The sequence below is a fragment of the Lepidochelys kempii genome, chromosome 6 (assembly GCF_965140285.1).
Source record: "Lepidochelys kempii isolate rLepKem1 chromosome 6, rLepKem1.hap1, whole genome shotgun sequence".
NCBI lineage: Eukaryota > Metazoa > Chordata > Testudines > Cheloniidae > Lepidochelys > Lepidochelys kempii.
The window spans coordinates 29,999,274-30,011,356 of NC_136385.1; the positions used below are offsets into that span (position 1 = coordinate 29,999,274).

Below are 12,083 nucleotides of genomic sequence, written 5' to 3' on the forward strand. Positions count from 1 at the left end.
TTAGAAAACTGGCCTCTATCTTTTTTGCTTTTTTATAATTTGGGCTTCAGATTTGTCAGGGCATTTTATATTAAAAAATCATGGAGCAGTTGCTAAGCCTGTGATTTTTACTAATTTTATTATGACTGCTCTGTGATTCTTGATAAAATGTGCCCTGACAAATGAGGGGGCACCGACCAGCTGCAGCAACACCCTTTGCTCTGACACCACAACCCTAATCCTAGCCTGGGAATGGAGGGGGCTTCAGAGCAAGCCCAACCTGCACTCACCTCGAGCACAGGGAGCAGTAGAGCCTGCATCCTGTGGGGCTGGTCCCAACTCCCCACTCTGGGCATTGCAACCAGGCATGCAGGATTGCAGCACTGCTCAGATTTGGCCCAGCTGCCTCTTCGTTGTGATAGAGGGGCAGGCCAAACCTGAGTGGTGCTGCAGTCCCATACACCTGGTTGCAACACACACAGCGGGGAGCTGGTCCCAGGCCTGCAGGACAGGAGCTGATGGTGTGAGGTGAGTGAGTCATGGATGAAAAAAGTTACGGATAAGTGGGAAGATCATGCTATTGTGACTCTTCTTTCCTGCCATGACAAATCTATAACCTTATTTATAATGTATAAAATATAGACTGTAAGAAGGCCTGAAAGCCTTTGTATTAAAGAAAAAAATCTGCTTGTTTTATTTTAGAAATATCAAGTAAGTCAACTCTATTCTTCCCTGGTTTTCCCTGGGTAAAATGTCTCCGGAATATATAATGTGTGCACTAAACCCTCAGTTGAAGGGATTGGACTGTTGAAACTCTGACGTACTTTCTCCACAGTGTTAATTGGCCATTGAAGCTAAATAATACCGAAAGCTTTAATAGTCAGGCTATGGAACAATTAGAGAATTGTAACGAACTTTTCACTTGTGCGCCTCCTGGTTCAGCTGCATCAGTGTCCTCACGAGTGAGAGCCCAGGTGTGTGCTACTTGTTGTATGGCCCACAGTCAATGCAAGTCATCTATGTGAGAATTATTTAGTAAATGGTATTTAGACAACATGCCGCAGAGGAACGATGAAACTTGCTGGCATTTGTAGGTCGATTAAATGTGAAGCTAAGTTACCTTAGTAAATAGGTGTATTCCCATAGGGAATACACCTAAGGGAGACTATTACAGGCTTAAAAGAAAATGTGCATTACATGGGTAATGACACATTTATGTAGAAAGAGAACTTACTAAAAAAAAAGTCAAAGAGGACTATGATGTACAACAATGAATATAGTACAAGTATACATTGATGGGGAGAAAAATTACAAGACACTATAAACAAGGCCCCCATCTTGCAAGCACGTATGTGAATAACTGTATGTGTGTGGATCAGAGGTTGGCAAACTGTGGTCCGCGGGACCATCCTGCCTGGCCCCTTAGCTCCCAGCCGGAGAGGTTAGTCCCCGGCCCCTCCCCTGCTGTCCCCACTCCCCCACAGTCTCATCGTGCTGTGTCGCCAACACTCTGGCTCGCCGCTCCTGCTGGGCAGCGTGGGCGGTGTGGCTGGCTCCGGCATGGTAAGGGGGCGGAGGGTCCCGGGAGGCAGACAGGGAGCAGGGGGCGGTTGGATGGGGGTGGAGGTTCGGGGGGGCAGTCAGGGAACGGAAGGGGGGAGCTGGATAGGGCGTGGGAGTCCCAGGGGGCCTGTCAGCGGGCAGGGGTGTGGATAGGGGTCTGGGCAGTCAAGGGACAAGGAGCAGGTGGGGCAGTCAGGAGACAGGGAACAGGGGGGTTGGATGGGGCGGTTAGGGGACGGGGAACAGGGCGGGTTGCATAGGCGTGGGAGTCCCAGGGAGCCTGTTAGGGGTCGGGGGTGTGGATAGGGGTCGGGGCAGTCATGGGACAAGGAGAGGGCTGGGTTGGATAGGGGGTGGAGTCCCAGGGGGGACAGTTCGGGGCGGGGGTCCCGGGAGGGGGCGGTCAGGGGACAAGGAGCGGGGCGGTTGGATGGGTTGGGGATTCTGAGGGGGGTAATCAGAGGGCGGGAAGCAGGAGGGGGAAGATAGGGGGCGGGGCCAGGCTGTTCGGGGGGGCACTACCTTCCCTACCCGGCCCTTCATATAGTTTTGCAACCCCGATGTGGCCCTCGGGCCAAAAAGTTTGTGGATAGTCCATTGAAATCTGTAGGGCTATTCACTCACATAAACATTCTCAAATCCAGGGTCTTATTTGTAGGGGGAAAGTAATGGTGTATGTTATTGGACACAGGACAGAGTTAAATTAATGTGAACAACCACAAACAGTTTGAAGTTTGCCGTTTTCTGACCTTTGAGTGCAGCAGTTTGCAATTTTTTCTTAATGTCGTTTTTATAGAATATTATCAACATTGACCTAAACCCAGTATATGTTGTTTTTTGTTTGTTCCTTTAGGCAGCTGCTGCTTTTGTGATGTTTCCAGTTCAGATTATAACCACTGTTGACTCCCGTGTAGTTCAGCTTGATTATTTGGATGGAAGACTGCTTATTTCTTCACTTACTCGCTCCTACTTGTGTGATACTGAGAGGTAAGTTATACACTAACTGCAAAAGTATCAAAACATCTCTTAAATCTGGAAACTGATTCAAATGGATCAGCTGAAAGATTATTCTTTAGCATTTACATTTATTATTTGTAAATTTCATCACTCAACATTGTTACCATTTAGCTGGTCATACATACTCGTCATTGAAGAAACTTTCTGACATATTGTAGACCAGATATTACCCCTTAGCAGTATTATCTTAACAGTATTAACTTACTTCTTGGTTTTGCTTCTGATTTTAGGGGTTGGGTTTCATGGTTTTAAAATGAATGATAACTTTAATTTACAGCTCTTCAGAACAGTATTTAGTGTCTACACTGCACATGCAGTTTAATGGACACAGTTAAACTTTGAGTTAAGCAGAGACAGCAAGGAAGATACCGGCCCTGCTGTGTAGACCCTAGTAAGATAGACCCAATTGGCTAGGCAAATAGCATAGAAATTACTTTGATTGCTAAATCAAAATAAGTAGTAAAAATTAATGCAGAAAGTATGCAATGTCTTCGTAAAGTACAAATTTAAAAATAATGGAAAACTGACTTGTATCAAGCAAACAGGTTTCGTTTTGGTTAAACTGCAACTATCTCATCACTCTATACTTTGAATTATAATGGTGAGATTTTTTGGTTTAACTTACTGGTCATCAGGAAGTTTAGACTTGAAATTAGATGAAGGTTTCTAACCAACAGAGGAGTGAAGTTCTGGAACAGCCTTCCAAGGGAAGCAGTGGGAGGCAAAAGACCTATCTGGCTTCAAGACTAAGCTTGATAAGTTTATGGAAGGGATGATGTGATGGGATAGCCTAATTTTGGCAATTCATTGATCTTCAACTATTAGCGGTAGATATGCCCAATGGCCTGTGGATGGGATGTTAGATGCGGTGGGATCTGAGTTACTACAGAGAATTCTTTCCTGGGTGGCTGGCTGGTGAGTCTTGCCCACATGCTCAGGGTTTAGCTGATAGCCATATTTGGGGTCAGGAAGGAATTTTCCTCCAGGGCAGACTGGCAGAGGCCTGGGGGTTTTTCGCCTTCCTGTGCAGTGTGGGGCACGGGTCACTTGCTGGAGGATTCTCTGCACCTCCAAGTCTTTAAACCACAATTTGAGGACTTCAATAGCTCTGACGTAGGTTAGAGGTTTGTTATAGGAGTGGGTGGGTGAGATTCTGTTGCTTGCGCTGTGCAGGAGGTTAGACTAAATGATCATAATGGTCCCTTCTGACCTTAAAGTCTATGATTCTATTCAATAAACTTTACCATATCAAATACAAACTAAAATATTTTGGAAGCTTACGGTTATGAATGTTCCTTTGGTGGTTACAGTCCTCCAAGAAAATGTTAAAACAGAGCCTGTTTTTCTTTATTGTCTAAATATATATTTTCCCCCACTAGAGAAAAATTCTGGAAAATTGGTAACAAAGAAAGAGATGGAGAATACGGCGCCTGTTTTTTCCCAGTTGGAAAGAGTTGTGGGAGCCAGCAGCCATTAATATATTGTGCACGTCCTGGGTCAAGGATGTGGGAGGCGAACTTTGAAGGGGAGGTGCTAAGTACCCATCAATTCAAACAGCTGCTCTCATCTCCTCCTCTCCCCGTTATTACTCTAAGGTAGTGGTATTGATGGTGGTTAGTGATAAATTGGGTTATGCTTTCATCCCGTGACTCTTTCTGTGAAAGCTACTCTCTGAAAGTCACAAAATACAGTAATAAAAAGTCAAGTCATGAACAAACACTTCCACTTGTCATGCAGCCTAAAGTTTTCATTTTGCAGCTCTCAGAAATATTTGTTCAGCTGTTCTTTATAGCATCCACTCGCCCACACGCTTGCATCCAAAAGTTTTCTTCTAAAAGGAAAAAAAAAATCTTCTAATGACAAAAGATCATGCTTAAGTAGTGACTAATGCAATGGTTGCCATTTCAATTAGAAGTGGTCAGTTTTTATTACATATCTTCAAGTTGGCAGGAGCTCTGTGCATGAGTGCTTTAAGAACTGATTTCTTTGTTTTGTAGTCAATTCTGGCTTCCAATTAAATGTAGCTGTAGCAAGTTACCGTCATATTTGATTAGAGAAGTGAATTCATACTTTGACTCTTGGGTTATATTTTCCATAGCAGAGATGCAGTTTAAAGTAATAAATCTACAGTGTTGCCTTTGGATGCTCTAAAATTATTATTACTAAACATAGAGCTGTTAATGCACTTCTGTTTGGTAACATGTTTGACTCTTTTTGGAATGGGTTAGGTTGGGGTAAGGGTCATAGCTTTATCAGAAATACTTCCAGTGTACTTTATGCCTATGGAAAATATAACTACATAATTATTTCATAGAATAATTAATTTTTTTCTATATTCGTATTTTTAAATGTTTTTGGTGGGAAAAACTTTTAAACAAACTGATCTCTGACCTTTACTGTAAATTATCTTAAGAGTTAAGGCAACCAGAGGTCTTGGACTCTTGTAAATTTCTATTTCCTGTTCTGAAGTATCAGTCCTTTTGTAAAAAGAAAAGAAGTACTTGTGGCTCCTTAGAGACTAACCAATTTATTTGAGCATAAGCTTTTGTGAGCTACAGCTCACTTCATCGGATGCATACTGTGGAAAGTACAGATGATCTTTTTATACACACAAACCATGAAAAAATGGGTGTTTACCATTACAAAAGGTTTTCTCTCCCCCCACCCCACTCTCCTGCTGGTAATAGCTTATGTAAAGTGATCACTCTCCTTACAAAGTCCTTTTGTAGTTTATGATGACCTCTTCCTTCCATATTCATGGCTATTTAAAATGCCAGTGAAAAACAATTCTGTTAGTTAAAAGATTTAAGCTAATCCATCCACCCTGTATTAATTTTAGAGGTAAATTGTAATATAGTCAGATTGTGACTTTAATAAATATTGAAATTCCTAAGTATTCCACTTTAGTAATAGTAGGTATTTTGCCAATAAACTTTGTTCATAAGTGACAGAAAAAACTAAAGCCTCAATCTTACAAACATACCCATATGTTTAATTTCATACATATCACTTTAGTGGGACTAAATACATGCTTAAAGTTTAAGCATGTGTGTAAATGTTTACAGGACTGAGGGTTTAAATATTTTGCTAACGTGTGTTTTGTAATTAAAATGAATAATTGTCAATTGCCATTTAGATATTATATATTCTATAGGTTGGATCCTCAGTATAATACTTCTGCCTGCTCTCTCCAGTCTTTGTCTTTCCCAAAACTGTTATATTTGACGTAAGTATTTACCAGCACTCTGCTTTAACAACAATATTGTCTTTGTGTTAGCTTTCATCTCATCTGTTCAAATTAATATCCTGCCAAGCTCATGAGCAGTAGTTTTGATTTGTTTATCCTCTTCTTCCCATGCTCCAAATCCTCTTAACCCATTTCCCCCCAACCCTGTTGTCTAGTGAATTCTTTTCAAAATCCTAATTACTTTAAGTTTCCAGGTCTTGTCAACAAAATATAAATTTGTACTAACTTTTAACATTTTCACTAAACGCATTTTTTTACGGGTTCACAGTTTCATGTAAATCTGCAAACCTTCTCCAAAAGTCAGTTTTTTTTTAAATCTACAAAATAATCTTCCTACCTGAATTCCCTGTATGCAGGTTTGGTAAAAGACTATAGAAAACAGATGTGTTAGGTCAGGAGGCTGTGTCTTAAATCTTGTTTTAGAGATCTAGAGATCTTGTTCTCTAAATAAAAAAATAATAGATTAATTAAATATACTATTAAATGGCGTACTCTGGCAAGAGAATTTCCTTCTGAAATGAGTACGTTAAAACTTCTTGAAACAATGCTTAATATTTTTTTCTTTGCTTACAGCGAGCATTGTGTTATGACGTGGACAGAAAGAGGCATTTATGTCTTCATTCCTCAGAACGTTCAAGTTTTACTTTGGAGTGAAGTAAAAGGTGAACTTTAAGAAACTTATGTTTTTGCTGCATTGTTCATTACATTTTGACTTTCTAAAGTCCTGTACTTACAGTTCAGTAAACCAATTTCCATTTCCACAAAAGGGTAAAATAACATTCATTAATAACTTTCTAGTTTAATAGTCAGCAATTTATATGACAAATTTTTGAATATTAAAAAAAAACCAAACCCTTTGAAAACTAATCTTTACAAATTACTTATTTGGATGCTTGTGCAATAAAAGTAATAGGGGACAGTGTATTGAATCTCAGAAATAAAATGACCAAATGTGATTCAATGAAACATCATAAATATTATGGTTTTCTTTCCTTGCTTCTCCTTACTCTGTTTTATTATCTTTCAAAGAATATCTGATGTGGATCTGACTCTAACAGATTAGGAGACTTTTGTATAGTGTTCTTCTAAATTGTATTTACATTCTTCAGTTTAGACAACTGCCGAGTTACACAGAAGGACTAAGAAATGTCAAACACATATGTGCTTACTATATTGGTTCTAGAACTGTTCTAAGAGTATTTAACTGCACTCTTGATATTAACAGTTCAAAATGCCAGTGTTATGGAGCATTTGCACATTAAGTGTTTCTTGTACATCAAATTAATTAAATCCTTAACAAGCAACTAATTAATTTCAAATAATGGGACCTGTCATTGTGCTATGTAGTCTCTGCGTTTTGGTTTGTTTTCTTTTCCAAAGAAAAAAGGTGCATAACTTGTAATTAAATACTTCCAAGTAACTTGGTAAAGATCAAAGGACTCTTAGATTTTAATTGTATGCAATGATAATTATATATTAATGTACTGTCATCTAATTTTATCCCATATTCTGTTGGTCTATTTCAGGAATGGAAATTTGTTGTAATCATTAGTAGGCAGATGGAAAAGTACAAACTGTTTCCAATGTGTTTGTGTCCGTGTCAGTCCCAAGAAATTAAAAATGTAGGGTGGCTGAAGAAATGTCTTTTATTGGACTAACTTCTGTTGGTGAGAGAGGCAAGCTTTCGAGCTTACACAGAGCTCTTCTTCAGGTCTGGGGAACTTACTCAGAGTGTCACGCTAAATCTGTTCTACGTTGTATTGGTCCAGTACAGAATTTGGTCCAATAAAAGATATTGCCTCACCCATCTTGTCTCTAAATTGTTTCCAAGTTTACCCAGAAATGGAAAGGAATACTGATAAGTACATTCATCCCTAAGACTTCTCTACTCGTCTGTTTTATATAGATATCCAGGATATAGCAGTGTACAGAAATGAGTTGTTCTGTCTGCATACGAATGGAAAAGTCTCGCACTTCTCTCTTCTGCTAGTGGAGCGGTGTGTAGAACGTCTGCTAAGAAGAGGTTTCTGGAGTCTTGCTGCCAGAGTCTGCTGTCTTTTCCAGAACTCTATTATTTCCTGCAGAGTAAGTTAGGACCTCTTCCCACCTCTTTCATACATCTATTCATTTAGTACATCTATCTTTTGTCCTAAACCAAATCCTATAAAACTCTGCACTTCGGATTTTGGAGCTTTTTATCGTGTTGAAATGTTATTGTAGAACTAATCAGCAATGATTCCTTTATTAGAAAACTTAGCCTATACTTGTATGGGTAGTAAATTAAAACCCATCTGTTATGTTTCCTATGTGCATTAAGACTATTAACAAACCTCTTGCTTTTTGTATTGTTAGGCAAGAAAATTTTTGCCTCTAGACAAACTAGAGCACTTGAAATCACAGCTGGACCTCTCAACCCAAAGTGATGTCAGTAGCCAACTGGAAGAATTGATATCAAAACTGGAACCTTTAGATTCTGCATGCAGCAGCAGAAGGAGCAGTATTTCATCACATGTAGGTGTACATAAAGTTGAATTTTTTCGTTAATTGAGTTCTTCCTCGTTTTGTTATGAGCTTGTCTTTTGCCATCTTTGACCGGGGTTGCTGGAGGGATGATGCTGAAAATGCTCAAATGCAAAGAATAGGGCAGACAATCCCCAAAACGGGTAGTTTATTCTAATAATTATATTCACCAGGCCAGTAACAAAACAGCCTCTGTAATGCCTGACAGGTTCCCTTTAAGCACTCTAGCCTTTGGCTTCCACTCAAACAGCCAAGTCTATATGGTGAGGATTATTTAAAACCTTATTCACCATATATAAAGTCCTACCAGTCCCAAGGGATCAGACACATTACCCACCAGGTTAATGAATATTTCAGATCTTACCCAAATACATGCTTACAACCAATTCTTATTAACTAATCTAAGATTTATTTAAAAAGAAAAGAGTTACTGTGGTTAAAAATCATTATACGTACAGATATGAGTATAGTTCTTAGGTCAGTTTCATAGCAGAGATGGTGATGATGCTGATTTGTAAAAATCCTTCCTGAATCAGTTCAGTAGGTTATAGTCCAATAGGCAGTTGATGTGTAGAGTTTGTTCAGATTCTTCCATGAGAATTTGCAGGGATAATTCAGGGTACACCTGGAGACCTCTTGCAACTTGAACTTCCTCATCAAAGTTTAAGCAAATCTGAGATAGTAAAGATCAGGCCCGAGCCCTTTATAACTAAAGCTCAGCAGATAAGTCTCTTGATAGCAAATGATCACAGCGGGGGCCTTCCCGGATGAAGAATAGGCAGTGTATATTGTGCTTTGAAGCTAAACTTCTATTTCCTATGTATATGCTGATAAACTAGTTGCATTGATTAGCATTATCGCAATTACCCATTCAAATGGTTAATAGGTAGTGTACTGCACACTTCAAAGAGAAATAAAGACGATATTATTACACCACAAGTCTCATCTAAGTGTTAATATCCCTTTTTGATCTCTGAATCAATAGAATATAGTAATGAAACATTACAGACAGGAACTGAAGTTTAGCATGTACAAGCTAATTAGATTACATTGTTAAACTTCTGATAAGATATAGATAAACAGACAAATATAATTAATATCTGCTTCTAATTCTTTAACAATAGAGGTTTACATTTCAAGAACTCTGAGTGTATTTAACATGGCTTTCTTAACTATATACAAGGAATGGTCCTGTTTACCATTTCAGTACTATTCTAGTATGTCCTGAAAGGTTGATTTTTGGATCAGCCAGCTGCTGGTTGCTTAACCCTCGCTGGCTCAGTGTCACACAATCCTTCACTCTGCAGATTAGAAAAAAGGTTTATCTTATATTTGCCTTTCTTCACTGATAGTGGTCAGATATTTAGGGTGTGGGGGAGGTAATATCTTTTATTGGACCAACTTCTGTAGGTGAAAGGTACAAGCTTTCAAGCTACACGGAGCTCTTATTCAGGTCTGGGGAAGGAAATCAGAGTGTCTTAGCTAACTACAGTTTGAGACACATTGCTAAACGTAAGGGTTAACTCATATTGTAGGAGGCCACATGAAAAGAGGTGGGCAATTGAGGGTTTAGACTATTATTCATAAGGGGTTTGAAGTGGGCAATTAAGGATAGCAGGCGGTGGTGGGGGTATTACAAAGCATTGTAATGAGCCATAAAACCAGTGTTCCTGTTGAGTCCATGGTTTTTGTTGTCCATCAGAGTTACGAATTTAAGTTCCCAGTTGAGACCTACCACCCCACACTGGAACCCATACTGCATGTCCTCATACAGTTAAAACCCATATTTGATGCGGACCACATCCTGAAGTAAATCTTTCTTGAGCACCCTATTCTTGTCTTCAAACAACCCCCCAGCCTTGTCAAGCTCTTCATCAGAAGCAAGCTCCCCACAGACCGGGATGTACCAACTCAGAGCAGCACCAAACCCTGCCAGAATAACCGATGTAAAACCTGCAGACATATCTCCACTGCTACAATGATCAGTACCTCACACAACAAACACACCTTTTGAGATTCATGGGTCCTACACATGCTTATTACAACTCATTCAGTACATCAAATGCCCCAAAAAAACTTATGTGGGTGAAACCAGTCAATCATTACATTCTTGAATGAACTCTCACAAAAAAATGATAAAAGACAAAAACACTTACTGCCTATGGTCAAACTTTTCTCACAAAGTGATCACTCCATATCTGGTTTCAGAGTAGCAGCCTTGTTAGTCTGTATTCGCAAAAAGAAAAGGAGCACTTGTGGCACCTTAGAGACTAACAAATTTATTTGAGCATAAGCTTTCATGAGCTACATGCTCAAATAAATTTGTTAGTCTGTAAGGAGCCACAAGTACTCCTTTTCTTTTTACTCCATATCTGTTCTTTCAATACTCGCCCTCAAATACCACAATACCTTCAAAAGGTGAGCTTGGGAACTTAAATTAATAACTCAGCTAGACACCAAAAAACACGGATTCAACAGGGACACTAGTTTTACGGTCCATTACAACAATTTGTAATATCCCCCACCCCCACTGCCTGCTACCCTTAATTGTCCACTTCAAATCCGTTATGCATAACAATCTAACCCTCTGTTGCCCATTTCCTTTCAAGTGGCTGCCTATAACATGCATTATCCCTTATGCTTAACAATCTGTCCCAACTTGTATTTAGCTTACACACTGATTTCCTTCCCAAGATCTGAATAGGAGCTCTGCATAGCTCAAAAGCTTGTACTTTCCACCAGCAGAAGTTGGTCCAATAAAAGGTATTACCTCACCAAACTTGTCTTTTTCATATCCTGGGACCAACCTGGCTACATCCACACTGCAAGATACTTAGGGTGTCTATTACTAACTAGTCTAATGGGGATAGGAACCTAAAAATGTTAATTATGCAGTTTTTTAGATTTGTGAGGGTATGATTTGATAGATTTCATGTTTATCTAGGGCTACTTAATTCTATTCTCTGACCCACAATGATTCCTGCATGACAGTACTTCTCTTCTAAAGTTATATTTTAGAGTGCTGTAACATTCTTCAGAAAATGCTGGTTTGTGTGGAAATGTGACCTCATTTGGGCATAAGACCTTGTACTCAGTTTTAAAAATTGGCTTTAACTTTACTTACAAAAGTGTCAAGTGCTGTTTTACTCATGTGGTTGGTAAGATGTTGACCCTTTTAATGTCTTGTGAAAAGGAAAAACTTGCTTCGTATTTAGCACTTACATAGCTGTTTTCATCTTCGAAGCACTTTAGACAACTAATTATTCTCACAACATCCTGTGAGGTTATCCATGTTGTAGAGATGTAGAAATGTACAGCTTGAGCTGAACCATGACCAGGGAGAAACGTGTGTTTTGGGGAAAACTTTTGTGGAGGGTCTATAATTGCACTTACAATTGTGTTAGCAAACCAGTTATTTAAGAATCAATTAACTGCAATTACACCATGACCAAAACTCCCTTTATAGGCGAGAGGAAGTGTCTTGTACAGTGTGGCTTTGTCAGAGACGATATTAAAACTGAGGAGTTCTTAGTTCCTCATCTTGTGCCCACCCCACCAGACTTGCAATTTTTCTTGTAGTTACTCTTCCTGTAAAAGTTTCATTTTAACTCTTACTTAGTTCAATTTCTTTATAAATATACAGTGTGGCATACTCATCTGCGTACAAATACCAGAATGCTTTTCTAGCATACATGTGTTTATTTCCAAGGTTTCAGATTAAAAGCTCTGGTGGTTCACTGAATTCTCAGTGTGGTTT

At 39.2% G+C, this 12,083-nt stretch overlaps 1 protein-coding gene across 12 annotated transcripts in view; it reads left to right on the plus strand.

Moving 5' to 3' along the window:
- Window positions 1–12,083, plus strand: part of HPS5 (HPS5 biogenesis of lysosomal organelles complex 2 subunit 2) — an 81,567-nt gene that overhangs the window by 10,359 nt on the left and 59,125 nt on the right. For 11 of the 12 annotated variants that reach the window (XM_073347315.2, XM_073347311.2, XM_073347312.2 and 8 more), the window contains 6 exons: window positions 2,396–2,529; window positions 3,939–4,154; window positions 5,714–5,785; window positions 6,380–6,468; window positions 7,713–7,891; window positions 8,159–8,317. In XM_073347315.2, the coding sequence (XP_073203416.1) occupies window positions 2,396–2,529; window positions 3,939–4,154; window positions 5,714–5,785; window positions 6,380–6,468; window positions 7,713–7,891; window positions 8,159–8,317 (849 nt within the window). The remainder of the gene's footprint in view (window positions 1–2,395; window positions 2,530–3,938; window positions 4,155–5,713; window positions 5,786–6,379; window positions 6,469–7,712; window positions 7,892–8,158; window positions 8,318–12,083) is intronic. The other variant, XM_073347317.2, reaches the window with a different exon arrangement.